The sequence below is a fragment of the Callionymus lyra genome, chromosome 4 (assembly GCF_982586985.1).
Source record: "Callionymus lyra chromosome 4, fCalLyr1.hap1.1, whole genome shotgun sequence".
In the NCBI taxonomy this organism is placed as follows: Eukaryota; Metazoa; Chordata; class Actinopteri; order Syngnathiformes; family Callionymidae; genus Callionymus; species Callionymus lyra.
This window is the reverse complement of record NC_141821.1, coordinates 21,803,487-21,821,466: the sequence shown is the minus strand read 5'-3', so window position 1 is coordinate 21,821,466 and position 17,980 is coordinate 21,803,487. Positions and strand designations below refer to the sequence as shown.

At 38.0% G+C, this 17,980-nt stretch overlaps 1 protein-coding gene across 1 annotated transcript; it reads left to right on the top strand.

The window, feature by feature from the left end:
- Nucleotides 1–1,027: 1,027 nt before the first annotated feature.
- On the top strand, nucleotides 1,028–17,294 carry LOC148082086 (phosphatidate phosphatase LPIN2-like). Its single transcript, XM_087789187.1, has 20 exons — nucleotides 1,028–1,063; nucleotides 5,186–5,389; nucleotides 6,343–6,438; nucleotides 7,757–7,983; nucleotides 8,037–8,147; nucleotides 8,220–8,343; nucleotides 9,333–9,780; nucleotides 10,850–10,949; nucleotides 11,018–11,181; nucleotides 11,245–11,338; nucleotides 11,412–11,481; nucleotides 11,563–11,646; nucleotides 12,924–13,003; nucleotides 13,558–13,711; nucleotides 14,471–14,619; nucleotides 15,250–15,336; nucleotides 15,405–15,557; nucleotides 15,922–16,036; nucleotides 16,620–16,723; nucleotides 16,869–17,294. The coding sequence occupies exons 2-20, from the start codon at nucleotides 5,198–5,200 to the stop codon at nucleotides 17,014–17,016; spliced, it is 2,700 nt and encodes an 899-aa protein (XP_087645313.1). The 5' UTR covers nucleotides 1,028–1,063; nucleotides 5,186–5,197; the 3' UTR covers nucleotides 17,017–17,294.
- The last annotated feature ends 686 nt before the right edge of the window (nucleotides 17,295–17,980 follow it).

The window sequence follows — 17,980 nt, the reverse complement described above, 5'->3', positions numbered from 1 at the left end:
GAAGAGAAAAGGTACTTTTTTTTAACATAAAGTTGTAAATGCTATCAATGGCAGGCGCGTGACTTTGTGGTTTCTTTAATTCCCATCAAGACTCTGGAGCCAAACCTGTGGAGAAAAAGGAGAACAAGAGGGAAAGCAAGGATGAGACTCTTGGGAATGAATCCGTCCAGCAGCCAGAGATCCACAACTAGTTGAACCAACAACCTCCCGACACATCAGAAGAAGACAGCAGACACTGAGTTAAAACTGTGATACAAACGTATACTAATTACAACACACTTGATATATGGCAACTATTTCATTTAACGTCATTGTGTACTCACTGTTTTCCACAAATATGTTCTTATGTGTTTCATCTACTTCCTGTCATGTTGGTTTTTCCATCGCTTGTTGAACAGAGTCAGAACAGTGACATGTGAGGAGAAGAGTGTGGAAAAGTTCCGGCATGTTGGACGGAGGAGCAAAATCAACAGGAGACATTCTCAGAGTGAAATCAGGCAGAAATGAGCGCAGCCAGGAAAGTCCAGTGAAGTACAGAGATTGTGCGAGGATTGACCCTCCGTCTGTCATCGTGACACCAACCTTCTAAGTTTACGTTCAGTTAATAAAATATGTATCTTCATTTGACTTATAGCTAAGAGTCCATTTCATAATCCTGGATCTCATTGTTACTCATGTGTGCTTGAATAAAGAGACGGATTTGCAAAAGTGAAAATCAACTGGTATTATTTCTCTTATCAAAGTTACAAATTATGTTGCTTCCCTCGAAGAAATGAAACGTTGTAATAAAAATTAGCTTCATTTTTTAATCATTACAATAAAGTGTACAGTTAATTTTAACAATTACAAACTAAATGAAAAAAATATATATAAATATGTGGATATGACTATCATAAACATTCTATATAAACCGTAAATAGTTTTTAACTAACAGTTAATTGAATTAAATTGTTCCATCGCCTCATGTCTCGCCTCTGACGTCACACCTTCAGCAGTCACGTGACGCGCTCACACAGCAGAGGCGGCCGAGAACAAACAACCTGCTGCAGGACACGGACTACAGGTAAACTTTGCATTTTCTCTCTGAATTATTTTCCAGAGTTTATTTTAAACTCACAAGAGTGTTAAGCGTTACAAGGTGAATATAACTATTTAAATAGGTTGTTTTATTTTTAACGTTGAACACCGAAATCTACGTTCAATTGTTCTTTAACGTAAAATTTAACCGATGGCATCACTGTATATTTTATTCTTTTTTATCTTATATTGTTTAAAAATAATAATAATCGCAGAAGCAGAATTTTTACTTTCACTTCGTAGCTTCTACTACGGAATTTAATTTCAAACTCCGCCCTTGAACGCATCACGTTTGATTTGTTCATCTCTCCGTTGAACCAGCGTAATAGATTATTTTCAAGTAATAATAAAATATAGAAATAAAGCCCAAACTTTGTATAATAACTGGGAAAATGTTCACAGTCAGACCTCACATCCATAGTCTTTAGTACTAGTAAAAGTTCTAGTACAATGACTAATAGTTACTAAAGAAATGGCTTCATCATGTCAGCAATGGAGATAAATAAATGGGAAACACATCTTCTCTTGTTAGTATCTTTAATCAGGTGCAAACATTCTTTACCAGTCTGGATGAACATACAATCATACTGGAAATCTTCTCTGTTTTAAATTTTTAATTTTGTCTCCACTATTATGTATATAAAAATACTTGTGTTTAATTAAACTATCTTCCACTAGCAAAGATTTTTGAATAAAAGTGAAATGAAAAATGTTTTCAATAATAAGTTAAATATTAGACAAACTTATGTTACACGTTGAAAGTCACGTGGGAGACTCGGAAAGGGGGAGAAGTGGAACGTGCAGAGAGAGGGAAAGCTAGATTTGTTCTAATCCAGTAAAGGGGATTAACACGTCTTAAGGTCTCGATTCAGTGGGTCACAGCAGCTGCCGTACAAAAAAAGGAACCTGTTTTAAATCCATGCAATTCTCTTATCGTGTGTCTAAACAACTTATTAATAAAATGATGCTTTTATTACCTCTGCCATGGAGAGTATGTGATGTTCTTTTTAGAGTAATTACTTTAAGAGTCTCTTTAGTTTTTGTAAAGTATCCGTAGAAAGCAAAATTAGTTTTTATTCTGTTTTGCCTCAAAAAATTAAATTAAATGTAGTTTCCATGAATCACGTCGTCAAGCATACGTTTGAGTTGTTCGGTTTAAAGAATTGAGGCAAACACCAAGGCTGGTTCGTGACACATTGAATATAACCTGAGCTCACGTCTTGATAGTGTAGTCGTCACTAGGAGTGTTAGAAAATATTGATATTCTTTTTCATTATTGTTTATCGATATTCGACAGCACTGTACTCGTATCACCAAATTCCTCCTTGTAGAGGATCTTTATACAGTATATATCTATACATCTATATCTATAGATGTATAGATATAGATATATTCGTATCAAATTCATATTTTATATTGCTCTAGTATGTTTTTATTTTTTCTAATTAACAGTTGACATGTGTTTATTCATTATTTTGTTGTAATTAAACTTCAGTCATTACATCCTCCGGCGCAAAAGGAACATTAAAATCCCTGCGAGATCCGGGCGATAACTGAGGGCAAAAGGATACAGTCCAATATGTTTGAACATATTTTGGTTACAAAACAAATGTAAGCAGTTTCGACTTCGTCAAGAGTCTTGTGGTCTGTAAATTCTACGTCACCAGAATCAAATACTCGACAATAATACAATTACATCCTTATAATACAGTATATCTGTGTACATGGTATTGTTGTTCATATATCGGGCTTCTGAGTACGAAATATAAACTTGAACTATGAGTTTCTGTGTGTAAATAAAGATCGGTAAAGAATTAATGACTGAAACTCAAATGTTTGATCTAATTCTCCAGGTCAAAGTAGACAGGAAGTCAAACAGTTGTGGTGGAGTATCATGTGTGAGTGAGGAAGTGTTAAGACGAACAGTATTTGGGTCAAATGATCCAAAATTAAGATGAAATCAAGTGAAGAATGGACGGGAGGGAGGAAAAGAAATAAACTGAAATTTGTATCTAAAGAGACAAAGTGAGGGAAGACAATGGCTAAAAAAAATATTGAACAGTCTTTTACCCATGAAAAAAAAACACAAGTTATACATGCAGAGGAAAGAACCCACAAGTGTCTTCAGATATCAGACTTTATGATCTGATTGTTTCAGGATTTGGATCTTAAAGGGAAGTTTGTTTTCAAGCTGCAGGACTGGACAGTTCGTGACTATTACCTTTAGGCCACAACGTTTTCATGGAAACCGAATGAGAGGAAGGGTTGACCATAATATTGTATAATGAAGGCAAACATCTGTGACCATGACAAAACAGAAGCATCTGTCGTGAAGAATCTGCAGACATGATGGCAGCAAATCAACGTAGCTTCCAATTCAACCTCAGAAAATGTGGGACTGATTTGTTTCAACAAATGTCAAATTAAAGTTCAGGAAATGATTTAAAGTCAAACTTGCTTTGGAAGTTTAAGTTTGTTTGAAACATTTTTTTTATTTTATTTGTATTATTTTATTCAATAATGCCACCACAACAAATTCCAGTGTTGTGTTTACGACGCTATATTATTTTTCTGATTCTGATTCTAATATATTTTAAACAAGTCCTTATTTTTATTTCCATCCAAGTACTTCCCATCGTTGGCTTATAACTACTTTTCACCAACATTTGCTTGCAGTTTTCTTTAGATGCAGAAAAGGAACAATAGTTGCTAGATTGGATAGCAGATATATATTTGTACTTTTAGCCAGTGTAGCAAACTCAAGTACTATATTCAGCTGACCTAGTCTCTTTATGTAGCCTGGATGCACTTATAACACACATCAGATACAAAGATACAAAACACAGTGACCTCCCTTGCATGTCTATCTTACGGCTCAAACATATTTGATGCTAACACATTCTGTAAATTTCCTTCTGAGGCAAATGTTTGAGTTAAAACAGATATTTAGTTCAGCCTGTGAATAAAGATGTGGCCCATGATTGAGTTGGATAAGAGGTGTCTTGTTGTAGCTAAAATAATATCCAGTTTGTTCTTTGATTCAATGAAGCACGTGTGCAGAATTCTTCCTGACTGAAAGCAGAAGACAGATGGAGTTTCTTCCTGTGGGGAAAAGTTGCAAAATCTGAATTTGATTCCACATGTTTACCAGAGATTTTACTTCCCTAAAACATCCAGACAGATTGTTGTTTTGCGCTTGCAACAAGGATTGAATTATTCATTTCTAAACATTGATGTACCATTAAATTCAGTAAATAGTACATTTTAACACAAAGTATTTTCATTAACAAAGCTATGAGAATCATCTTGTTAGTTTTTAGTACAATATAACAAAATACATATTGACATTACTATTTGTATATGTTAAACACTTTTATACACGTTGTAGTTATTCCTGTTAACATTGATGGACACACAGTGAAAACAAACTGTTTTTCATTTCCCATGTTATCATGACTAATTTCTTCACATTTTCATGTCAACAATAATATTATTTATTTATTTATGATATGTTTGTGCCTTGGTTTGACATTTAGATTGTTTTAGATGAATCAAGCTTTAAGTGTTTACTGAATCTTCACATTTTGACAAAGAGTAAGATTATTATAATTGTTTTTTTCATTATGAATTTATCTATGTATGGTTCTATTTTTTAGTCCCTGAATGGGAACTTTACCTGCCAATCAACAAATTCTATTTTCACCCCATGTTTTTTGGAACTATGTGTAATTAGTTTACCATAATAACTATTGTTTTATCCTTAATGTTTGTTTTGGGTCGAGGTGAATATACTTATGCAGGGGTGGAGGTCCTGGCTTTATAAGGACACACACAGTGTGTCACTAAGGTTGTCTCAAAAGAAAGACTTTTGTAGAAAATTCTTGTCCTTATTTCAGTTCAGCGATTGTTTTCCTGCAGCTAAGGTCACGTCCTCAACAGCTCAGGATACTCAAGAATATGGGCAGGGCTGGTGCATTCAGGGACCAGCCTGCATATCCTATCAGAACTCTCCCTTAGCATGTGTAACAGCAGAAGCTGCGTGGATCAATCTTGTGCGTTTTAAAGAGATTGCGAGATCAACACAGAAGTGTGTTTGTGGTCCGTGCAGGTGGAGACTACGATGAACTACGTGGGTCAGCTGGCAGGCCAGGTTCTGGTGACGGTGAAGGAGCTCTACAAGGGTCTGAATCAGGCCACCCTGTCCGGCTGCATCGACGTGATCGTGGTCCGACAGCCCGATGGATCTTTTCAGGCTTCGCCCTTCCACGTTCGCTTCGGAAAGCTGGGTGTTCTGCGGTCCAGGGAGAAGGTGGTGAGTATTTGATAAACTGGACAACTGTGGTTTCAACTGATGATGGATAAGATGTCGGTTCTGGAGCAACACCTGTTATGGATCTTCTAAGTAGTGGAGTGTCCAGTGATTGACTAGCTTGCTTTCCAGAGTATCTGTTTTCAGTTTCTCCCCAAGGAAAGGATCAACTATTAACTAACTTTTATTGTTAGATGTAAAATAATCTAGTTATAACTGATTAATAATAACATAACATACTGTATATAATATAATATTGAATGTTATCTTCAATAAAAACACATTTTATAGAATAATAATAAGGTATCACCAAATAAAATATAATAATATATAAGTAAAAAGATTAAATAAGTTAAATAAAAAAGTGCATTTATATTTTTAAGATGGATATAAAACATTTTTTATTTTAACTTACTAAAATGAAATGGCCTTTTCAGCAATATTGTTTTTATATCTAACTAGAAATCTAAAAATACAAAGTGATAAATATAACGTAAATTATCGGCTGCAATGTCATGTATACATTTTACAAAAGTTGAAGTTGCATTATTTTTTATTATAGGACATTAATAATAAATAATTAAAAATAACATTAATATTGTCCATCAACTTGCCCTTTAAGTATTTTAATATTTCATATGTTATATGATGGAGGGATTGAAGCATCTGTATTAAAACCATTGTACTGTGTCTTAACTTGAAACCAGCTCCTCTTGTTCTGTATCCTGATGAAGTCTAACAGCTGTACATTAGTTTTAAACATTGAAGCCTGAGTGAGCTTTGTTGTTTCTCAAACAACAAAGCTATTGTTCAACACTCCTCCGTGTTTCAGCAGCTTACCTCTGCAATCTCCATTTCATGCATCATTCACAGACAAACCGATTAAAGTCCAGTACGGCCGAAGAACGTTGTGACCTGGTTCTATGTTTGGTTTTAACCAACATTTGATTCCGCAGATCGACATCGAAATCAACGGTGAACCTGTGGAGCTGCACATGAAGCTTGGAGACAACGGAGAAGCTTTTTTTGTGCAAGAGACGGAGCACGACGCTGTAGGTTTGGATTCAATGAAAAGATCATCAAATTAAGAAATAATGAAAATTACGCAAAACATGGACGTATAACTTGTATAAGTGGTTCAGTGGGCGGAGCTTAAGCACATTTTCTAATGTAAATATTTAAATGTAAAGAGAGTTTTGTACAAACAGACACATACTGATGAGTACAATAGAGTCCAAAATCTATTTAAGAGACACTTAAATCAACACAAAATTGAACATTTAAGTAAGTAAGTAAGTAAGTAATATTTATTTATATAGCGCTTTTCCAGACCAGGGTCACAAAGCGCTTTAACAATCAAAACAATACTCAAAAAAGTATATACTTTAAAGATCAAGATAATACTGAGAACAACACAGGAGTTCCAGAAAATCAAGGAAAAGCCTGAACAAATAGAAACGTCTTAAGATGTTTCTTAAAGGAGTCAGTAGATCCATCAAGTGCAAAGAGAGAGGAAGATTGTTCCAGAGCAACAGCCTGAAAAGGTTTCTCTCCTCTGGTCCTGAACCGTGTGCGTGGAACCATAAGTAGATTCTGATCCACAGACCTCAGAGCCCGAGCTGGGGTGTAAGGCTGGATCAGATCAGTGATTTAAGGAGGAGCCTGACAATGAATAGATCTGAAAGTAAGAACCAGAATTTTTAAGTTGATCCTGAAAGAAACTGGAAGCCAGTGAAGAGTTTTAAGGATCGGAGAAATGTGAGTTCTTCTACTTGCGGGTTAGAATTCTCGCTGCAGAGTTCTGAATCAACTGTAGTAGACAGCTCCTTCTTGTTAAGACATGAAAACAAACTGTTACAATAGTCCAAACGAGAAGAATCAAATGCATGGATTACAAGCTCCAGATCATGTTCCGACAACATTTTCCTAAGTTTGGAGATTTTTCTCAGTTGAAGGAAACAGTTTCTGGTCAGTTTTCTGCAGTGTTGAACTAGAGACATGTCTTTATCAAATACAACAACCAGGTTTCTCAGGCTCAAGTCACCCAAGTACTGACTCAAGCCTGGAACCTTATCATCAGGAGCAATCACCAGAGTTTCAGTTTTGTCCACATTTAGCTGTAGAGTGTTTTCACTCAGCCATTGTTTGATTTCTAGCAAACAATTGACTAAGCTGTTCAGCCTCTGGGGCTCAGTTGGATCAAAAGAGCAGTAGAGCTGGATGTCATCAGCAAAAATGTGATAAGAAACATCTGGAAATCTCTGAATGATTTTACCGAGGGGAATCAAGTACAGCAAAAACAATAAAGGACCCAGAACAGAACCTTTAAGACAGCGATGTGAGAAATATCTGTTCATCTTCTGACTTCAGGAGATGGTCCCTGCACACCTGGTCACTTCACCCATTCCCAGCGAAGACTCTCTTTTCCGGATCAGGGAAAACATTCAGCCAGAGGAGGAGTTTCCCACAGGAAGCTTCCAGACTTGTTCAAACGTTAAAAAGAAAAAGCGTCGTCGAAAGAAGCACAAGAATGCACCTGCAGGAGGCGATCTGGAGCTGTGTGAGCTCAGCTCAGATGAAGAGCAGAATAACTTCTGGTGAGTATTAACTTGATGTTTTACGCTCCACATTATTAATATTGTATTTTCAGGACCTCTGCAGCAGTGAAGGATCATGAAGACGTGAGGAAACATTCTCCTCTGACCGCCCTGGAGTGGGACAGTTACCCCTTCTCGGACGGAGACTGGTTGCCCTGCACAGAGTAAAGATTTGCAACATTTCCGGCCAGGATCATTGAAAGAGACAAAGCAGTGTCAATCATCTTGTGTTGCAGAGACATCTCTGAACACTCCTCGCCTAAAAGCGATTCTGAGCTGACGGTGAAACCGGCAGAGAACATGTTTAGAAGCGAGTCCCACATGCAGTGGACCTGGGGAGAGTTCCCGGAATCAACCAGGGTGAGTGCAGAACACTCTGGGTCTTTTATAATTATATAATAACAAGGGGTGTCTACCACAACCACAATGATTTATTCCTGAAGAAACAATTCAAATTGGTCCATAACAAAAAGATAATTTACCAGTTTTCTGTTTTTTTCGGACTAAAAGCACCCACAAAATCATTTAATTTAAGCCTTATGGATTATTCTTAGTTTTAATTTACTGACATCAACTTGATTTTATGTGATACACAGTGCTCAGAAATCTGTTAAAATGTTTTCCAATAAAATATTGCGTGAGCCTCAATAGTAATACCCCTGGGAGTAATACTACGAAGCAGTGCTACATTTTCTTTGTTGTGTACGAACATCTTAACCCTTTCTAAGTACAATAAACTTCTATGTGTGAATACAATGGTTGTATCTTTCAACAATGTTCATGAAAGCTTGTGCGTCATCGCTGTCAAAGTCTCAACTTTATTGGCATCCCAGTCTCCCATCACATGACCCAAACACACACGCCTCATTGGTCAACAGCAGCTCTGTGTCAATTGCTGGCATGTTTGTATTTGTGATAAATGAACTTAAGGGGGAGGAAAGATAAACCATGTGTAAATGGTTATGATTTATTCTTCAAGTAACTGTTCAAAACCTTCACAAGTTGATTTCATTTTTTTATTTTTATTTGCAAGATAGTATGTTGGCTGATATATATTTATTTTCAATGGAGACAAGTCGCTCAGCTTCCATTTCAGGGGAGAAATACAGTTTTCTAATCGTGTAAATGTATAAACTTGTTCTCTTCGCAAAACATCATCTTTTGAAAATATGAAACATGTTCGACACAATCAGCTAAACTCCTAAAGAAACACAGAGCATAAGCAATGAAATGTACTTCTTATACAGTAGGTCAGTTTAAAAGGTTCCTAATCCATTTACTGTTTCAATATGAAGTTCAGTCTAAATGTATACAAAGTAATATGAAGGACATTGTGTTTGTGCGTTCAGGTCAACAAGAAGGACAAGTTGGAGTCCAAACCTCTGACCATCACTCCTTCTGAAAACACTCACTTCAGGGTCATCCTGACCTCTGATGCCATGGCAACAGCCTCTCAGGAACTTTCCGTCTGTGGCATTGTTAAACCGGAACCCCGGACCCCCAAACCAGACCAGTGCAGCGAATCTCTGCTGATGGCTGAAGCACAGGCTGCATGTCCCACACCTGACCCAAGCATGACTCAGCACAAACCAGAACTTTCACATTTCAGCTTTTCGGCTCAGTGTTCCAGCACCGGCAAGCTCAGCACAACTCCAGTGCGCACGACCCGATGGACCTCCAGTCCGCCGGCTCGTCGGGACAGCGGGTCAGAAGCGAGTGGAAACAGCGACAAGCCTGGACAAACGTCAACAGTTACGCCAGATACAAACCCCATTGAGCCCCAGAACAAAAGAAAAGGTGACATTAGTTTCTTCCATTAAAACACTACAAGCATTATACCACATAGATTTACTATAAACAGCAGCTCAGATCAAAGTTGGTAGTTTCTCTTCTAAATGAAAATATTAAATCAGGGATTTTATCATATACTTGTTGTTCCTTCCAACTAGCTTATGTCGCCTTTTAGAAATTCAACTTTGAGTTCTATTAGTAAAGGATATTTAAATACATTGCTAACTAAAATTAATAGAAATGTTAAAAATAATAATATGAAAGGATATTTCCTAAAATATTGGAATGAATCTTCTTTTTCAAAACCTTAAATATGAACATTTATCATGCTAACTAATGGTTTGTCATTGAATCTTGTCCTCAATTGGGCATTTATAGTACATCTAATAGTAATGCTGGTGCTCTAATGCTCTAGTAAGACTTTCTTCTTAATTAATTGTATTAAACATTGTGTTAATTGTATTGGAAACACAAAACTGGCTAACCTTTCGGGATAAAAATGAAATCCACTCTAAATAGTCCAAAAACTTCTACATAACTTCAAGTAATGAAATTTGTTATTGAAAAAGAAAAACAAATAGTGTCTAATAACAGCCAGAACTACTTGGGGACCTGGTTATACATGAGATCTAAGAACGTGCAACATTCTTCTATAAAGCACTCTAGGCACAAATTAACTATTGTTTATTTACCAAAAGGTACGATCCAAAGAATTACAGGAAAAACATAAAGGATGTCCCAAAACTAGGGATTTGCTGTTGAAGCTTTGTGTCGTTAATGCATTTTTCTTTGCTCAGTAGATCTTTTTTTTATTATTATCAGCTTTCATCAAAGCTGTTTTTAAACCAAATATATTAAACCCCCATCCAGTGAGACTTAATGTTGCTCTGAGGCATATTTGGAAGTATTGTGTTGCTTATTGTGCTTGTTCAAGCTGCTAAGAAGCAACTTCTGTCTCGACTAGACCAACATTATTAACGTCAAAGCTTAAAACCACATCACAGAGCGAACCTGCAGAAGACAGGAAGTAGATATCTGAGGTCAGCAGGTTCTGAGTGGACTTGTTCTTCATCAGGTGTGAGGAAGAGGAGTCAACATCAGGGACCTGAAGACATCTACCTGGACGACCTGAGCGTGCTGGAGCCCGATGTTGCTGCTCGCTACTTTCCCAAGAGGTGTTTGTGTTCTTTAAAGCCGTCTAGTGAACCTGATAATGACTTTATCTTCTGTTATCGTGACGAAGTGATGTGGAGAACACCAGGCGCTCAGATTCTCAGTCGCCTCAGTCCATGGGAAGTGCAGCTGCAGACAGCGGTACTGAGTGTCTGTCGGACTCAGCCAGTGACCTGCCAGACGTCACCCTGTCACTCTGTGGGGGGGTCGGCGAGAATTCTGAGATCTCAAAAGGTAATTATGTCTCTTGTATCAAGAGATATGAGCAGCGTCACTAAATTAATGTCTTCTCTCCAGACAAGTTCATGGAGCACATCATCACCTACACCGAGTTTGCAGAGAACCCCGCCATCATCGACAACCCTAACCTGGTGGTTAGAATATCAAACCAGTGGGCCACCGACTAAAAAGATCTAATCAAATTCTGTGAAGGATGTTGGAGGTAAAACATGTTTGTTCACCAGGTATTACAACTGGACCCTCGCGGCGCCGCTGATCCTCAGCATGCAGGCGTTTCAGAAGAAGCTGCCAAAGGTTTCGTATGACTGTTCTAGAAATAAGTATAAGTATTAATAAGTATTACTTCTTTTTTTATATTTGTACTTTATGTGACAGGCCACAGAGGAGGCCTGGGTGAAGGAGAAGATGCCAAAGAAATCTGGACGCTGGTGGTTCTGGAGGAAGAGCATCGTTAAGCAGGTAATAAAAATAAACTCGTACTCGTTCTGTGGAGTGTCCACCAGAGGGAGAGAGGTCATTGTGGGCTCAGGAGGAATGTTGATACTGATGGATTCAGGAATCTTCATGAAGAAATATCTCTTTTTTCTAGTGCTTTGAACAGCTATTCTATTGAAACCTCACTCCATTTTTAAACTGAGAGCGCCACCTACTGAGCTTTTCAAAAAAACGACACTGCTTCATGAAGCTTCATCAGATCATCACTCGATGGTGATACGTTGACATAAAGGAAAGTAACTAGACCAAAAAACAACACAGGATTTGTATAAAGTGTAATTGTATATGACATTTTATAAATAATTATCTCCATAAGAATAACATACAATTGCTACTCGCAGTGTTTCAAAAGTACGAATTGGGCACCAGTGTCAGATAAAACCTACACAATACTAAGGATGGACTGAAATGAAAATTCTTGGACACAACAGAACACTAAAAAATACTTACTTATCATAAAATAATACAAAATACCCAAAATAATTGTTTTTTTCTCACAGAAAACACTTGTTGTGTACCAGGTTTAGTACCAATGGATTTATGGATGTAACTGTGTACTTGATACATGATAATGTTTTTTTGTTATTAAACATTATCAGTATCAAATATTGAAGTATGAATCAAACACCATGGGGGCAAATCTGAGCCCGTAAGAAAGAAAGAAAATGTAAAGTTTGCACCATATTAAATTAATTTCAACCTGGTCCCTTGCAAAGCACGTCCATGTCATGGCCTACAAAGAAAAGCCCTGGCTGTATTTCATATTGGACCTTGAAGTCTGCTAAAAAGAGATTCTGGCTAAAAAGAAATGTGGTGTTTACAAAGACAAAATAACTGACACAAAGTAAACTGTTGGTAATAAACAATAATAACAGCAGGGTAAAAAAAAGTCCTTTAATCCCGATCGATAATTTTAGTCCTCAAAGTGTTACCATGGAGTAACTCAAGGGAGACGTGATGAATTACTTAATTATTCTTGAAAGTAAAAAACAGTTCAATTACAAAAAGATTCTGCTTTATTGTCCGCATCTGTTTTTCTGATCTTTAACACAGGAATTCATGTGAACCATCAATGAAGTTGCTGGATGTTTAAATGTTAACAAGATTATTTGGAACATCATCAATGACACTCATGGAGCAGAAGACTTTTGACTGAATTTGATTATAAAACATCGCTGCATCTGTTTGGACTTTTGTAACACCACTGAGTCACCACACTCGACCCCCCCCCCACCCTACAGTCATCCACAGAGTCCAAGCTGGAGCGGCAGGAGTCCCTGACTGGAGAGGGTCTGGTCCTCCGTCCAGCCCCTGATTCAAAGTGAGCAAACAATTCCTGAAACATAGACTTTTAATGCAAAAAATGTATCTTTATTTCATTAAGTTTTGGCTACTTTTCTGTCGCTTACATTGGTTTTTGAAAACATGGATGAGAAATTTTGTGTCTTCTTAATGCGATGTTTTGAAGCCCATGAAACTTCAAGAGTTGATATATTTATTGGACTCAACATAGTTTTGTATTATGTTAGTTGATGTTCAGTCATGACTTAACAGGTATTTTTTTAATTGATTGTACGGATTAGAAATCAACTTGATTGTAGCTTCTTAAGAAAATACTTTAACACAAAAAAGACGCATTTAAGTTTGTCAAGTGTAACGTACAGTTCTGTCCAAATATTGTCCATCCATTGAAGTTTCTTCACACTGTTTTGAAGATCTCCTGACCTGGAGTTCATACTTTGACCTCTGCTACTGTCTGTTTTGATGGAAGGAAAGTTTATGATCAAGATTTTTCCTCTTGTGGCCGTCTATGGTCATTACAGGTATTCTCACGGCAAATTTTGTTCATTTTATTGAATTTCTTTTGTGTCTCAGAGAGAAATCCGTCGAGTGGTCGAGCGACGACGAGACCAAGGAGCTGAACTCTGGAGCTCAAGCACTGAAGCCAACTGAGCGCGTGCAGACAGAAGCGAACGCCTCCCTCGGTCCTTCCTACAAGAAATCCCTGCGCCTGGATTCTGATCAGATAGTAGGTTTGAGCTCAGACGTAAATGACGCTCAGTCATTTAGGAGAGACTCGAAGTAGAACTCATTCTCACATGGACTGAAGCCAGTTGAGGCAAGGGCAAGTTTTAGGATGCGTCCTGGACACCTCCCTCAGGAGGTTTCTGGGTACATCCCGCTAGGAACAGACCTCAGGCCAGACCCAGGACAGGCTTTGTTTCTGACTGGTCTGTGAACACCAGAGTCTTCTCACAGAGACGAGCTTGAAGAGCGAAGAAGTCTGGACCTCTTCGCTGTTATTTATGTTGGATTTGCAGCTGCTTTGTGTGAACAAAGAATGGATAAGCTGGACTTGAAGGGAGTCATTTAGTGCAGCACGAAGCTGTCCATGGATTCTTCTCAGAGCTACTTGTCGCTCAGATGAACATCTTCAAACGCTGCAGGCTGTGCTCGACCTCCTGACAGCGTCTCTATGACAGTGTTACAACTTCTCACGTAGGTCTGCTGATGTCCTTTTGACAGTCAGATTAAAGAGCTCAGCCCCTGTTTACAACCTGGACTGGATCCTTTCAGGCTCTCTGACGACCTTCCAGCCTTGAACAGCAGCTCCAGGCCGTGATTAGAGATTGTTGAGAAATACCTGCAGAACTGAAGCAGCAATTAAGTCACATTGTAGGAAGAGAAGAAGAAGTCAAGTCTGGAATTATAAGTGACAGTGATTAGTTTGAAAAATAAACACGCATGTGCAGGATTCCTTCTCACTAACATTTGGTTCTGGTCTCAGGCCAGTCTGGGTCTGAGGGAGGGGCCTAATGATGTCACCTTCAGCATCACCACTCAGTACCAGGGCACGTGTCGCTGTGAGGGGACCATCTACCTGTGGAACTGGGACAACAAGATCATCATCTCTGACATCGATGGCACCATCACCAAGTATGAGACGTCGACAATCATTTTTTGAAAAGATGTCAAATGTAACTTTAACAGTAAAAAGAAGCCACTTTAAAACGTTTTAATCAGAGAAGCTTCATCCCACTTCTAATTTATAACTTCCTTTTTCTGTTTTACTTCTGTTCTGTGACTGTTTTCACTGCTCATGCGATACGAGTTTGTTCTTGTTCTTGTGACTCCAGCAGGATTTATTACTTATCTTTTGTGGAACATGGTTTCAAATCCCTATTTCTGACTCTTTATTTCATCATTTTAACAACACGTTGATTTGATTGGATGGTGAACCGTCAATCAAACTCAAATATTTGAGCCCCATATTCGTTGATGCACAGCTCGGGGGGAGAGTCTGAGGAAAGTGGGTTGAACTTTTTATGGTTAAGCTTGAAAACTAATGAGTTATCAGGAATAGAAAAGTAAAGAGAATAATAAAATACAATGTATCAAAATTCAAAGTTAAAACAATAGGGTTGTGGCATAAAGTGTAAAAACATTGAGGTAAATAAAGATGACTAAAAATAAGTTTATGGTGTGAAAATATTAGCAAATAAATAAATCATAGATCAGATCAAAATGTTCAGTTAAAAACAAATCTTTTCTTTGTTTTCCTTGCAGGTCAGACGTGTTCGGTCACATTCTGCCTCAGTTCGGGAAGGACTGGACTCATCGAGGAATCGCTAAACTTTACAACTCGGTTCACGAGTGAGTGACATCTGTCGCTCAACCTAAGAAGAAAAACATGTCCTTCCATGACTGTGTGTCGTCCACAGGAACGGCTACAAGTTCTTGTACTGCTCAGCCCGAGCCATCGGCATGGCACACATGACCCGCGGATACCTGCACTGGGTCAACGACAGGGGGACGCTGCTGCCTCAGGGACCCCTGATGCTCTCGCCCAGCAGCCTGTTGTCCGCCTTCCACAGGTGACCTTGCTCTTTGACCTTTGATCTTGTTTGATCCTACAACTGACTGCTTTTAAAACGATTATAATAATGACACATTTTCCCAGAATGGTACTTTCACTTTCACTTGCCAACTGTAACTTTTTGCTACAAGTTCTATTACATATATTAGCCTTTCATTCAGCCACAAATAAATGCTCTGTTTCTGTACTGTTAGAAAAAGCACAGAGACAGAGCATACTACTGCCAAGGATGAATTCATCTAGATTTTAAAAGTTACAAAAATATTTTTAAGTTCATTTCAGAGAAAACCAGACAGAGGATTTAAAGAAACACAGCAGTCAAACGGTTACAGATGATCTGAACATTATTTTTGCTTCATTAGAGAAGTGATCGAGAAAAAGCCGGAGAAGTTCAAGATCGAATGTCTCACAGACATCAAGAACCTCTTCCACTCCAACTCGGATCCGTTCTACGCCGCCTTCGGCAACAGAGAGAGCGTAAGTTTATCTTCTTCCCCTTGCTTTTTATTCTGTTTTTACCCTTTGTGTTTCATGAATGTCCAGAGGAAATCGTTTTAAATATTTTCTAGCTGAAATAATAGTGTGTGAAATATACATTTGCAAGCCCAACAAACTGGCGAGAGAGGGAGGAGGTGGAGAGTAAGTTCAAAGTTAATTTTGTAAAACATTCTTTTCAATGGAATTTCCATTGTTTTTAGATTTGTCAGGGGGGTCTTCTGCCTCCATAATCGCCCCCTTAGAATTTATAAAAGGAATTTCCTTTCGGTAAATTGGGTAGATTGTTGAGATTTTGCAAATGGAAATGTTCTCTCTTACTTAGTATTTATTACATGTCGTTTACATTTTAACATTGGAATTATTCACATTTTCATGGGGGTCTTGTGCCCCCTTTACCTTTGACCTGATGGAGTTGCATTTGATTTGATTTGATGCTCCACATGTTGACTTTTGTTGTGAATAGAAGCTTCATTCTGTAGTGAGAAGATGACGTAGGTGGTGAAAAATAAAAATGGTGTTATTTGAAGTACACAATGTATTGTGTATTTTCGCTCTCTTTCAGGACGTGTTTGCCTATAAACAGGTTGGAGTCCCGACGAGCCGAATATTCACCGTCAACCCAAAAGGCGAACTCATCCTGGAGCAAGCCAGAGGCAACAAAACCTCGTGAGTATGTCGAAGCTGTGGAGTCGATGATTTTTCCGACTCGTGGAAATACATTTCCAGGACAATCATTATTTCTCTGTAGTGGAAGTATTTGTAGTTTTATTTTGCTGCACTCCCTAAACGAGTGTTGTGACCCCATGAACAGCTACAGCCGCCTGAGCGAGCTGGCGGAGCACGTGTTTCCTCTCAGGAGCTCGGAGCACAGCGCCACCTTCAGCTGCCCGGAGTTCAGCTCCTTCAGCTTCTGGAAGCAGCCGATCCCTCCGGTGTGTTTGGAGGAGCTGCTGCTCTAATCTGTTGCCATTTCCTCGAGCCTTAATGTTCACACGTAACATCCCTCACTGAACTGACCCATGAACGTTGATTCACTTTATTTATCTTTGGACTGAGAACGAGCTTTAAACGCCTTCTTTCTGTGAAAGTGACATCTGTTGTGTGAAGCCGTCACACGTGGAATTGTAGTTTCTAGATCCTATTTTATATTGTTAGCTCGAGCCATGACGGCCGGCGTGGAAGTTGTTTACCAGGTTGAACGTATGTGGAACTTTAATAAAACTTCATCTGCTTTTCATCTCATCGTCTCCTTCTGCTGTTTAGCCCTCAAAACATGTACGTTTAAGATTAATGTACAGATCAAATCTACTTAACAAATAAATGTTGCTTTTGTTCTTGAAGATTGATCCATAGTCTTGTAAATGCGTCTTGAATATTTAAATACCAAACAAAAAAAAGGGTTTTTAACTCTTGGCTGAGTTCACTGAGAGGAGGTGGGCTAAAAAAAAACTGTATTGGAGAGCATTATAGAGCAGGTGGGAAGAGTTTGCCTTTTCAGGTGATTTATTATAAGGTTTAAATTTAATCTCCCAGTTTGCTTATTGCTTCTTACCAGGTTTCAAGTTGTTGTTTTTTAATTTAAATGTATTTGTTTTGTTAAAAACTGTCACAGTAAAGTTGATTAACTGAAGGTCATTTGAAAGTCATCTTCAAAAAAAGGGACGAAAGCACCGACTCATAGAAACATTGTAACAAGTTACAGCCACAACCAAAAAAAAAAAAGATGAGACCATAAATGTATACGTTTGTCACCTTGACCCTGAGACAACACAATAAATAAATAATCAAAACCATTTGGTTAACAAAATTCAACTTTAATATTTGGTAAACACAAACTACTAAAAATGTACAACTTTGTTCTTAAAGCATATTTCAAATGATCAAAGAAATTATGTGTTATGTAAAACTCTCAGTTTACAAAAG

Bases quoted from the DNA above. Each gene is read 5' to 3' on its own strand.
- LOC148082086 (XM_087789187.1), top strand. From the start codon at position 5,198: ATGAACTACGTGGGTCAGCTGGCAGGCCAGGTTCTGGTGACGGTGAAG. The intron at 13,004-13,557 runs GTGAGCAAACAA...TTTGTGTCTCAG, and splicing joins CGTCCAGCCCCTGATTCAAA to AGAGAAATCCGTCGAGTGGT. The intron at 14,620-15,249 runs GTATGAGACGTC...TTTTCCTTGCAG, and splicing joins ATCGATGGCACCATCACCAA to GTCAGACGTGTTCGGTCACA.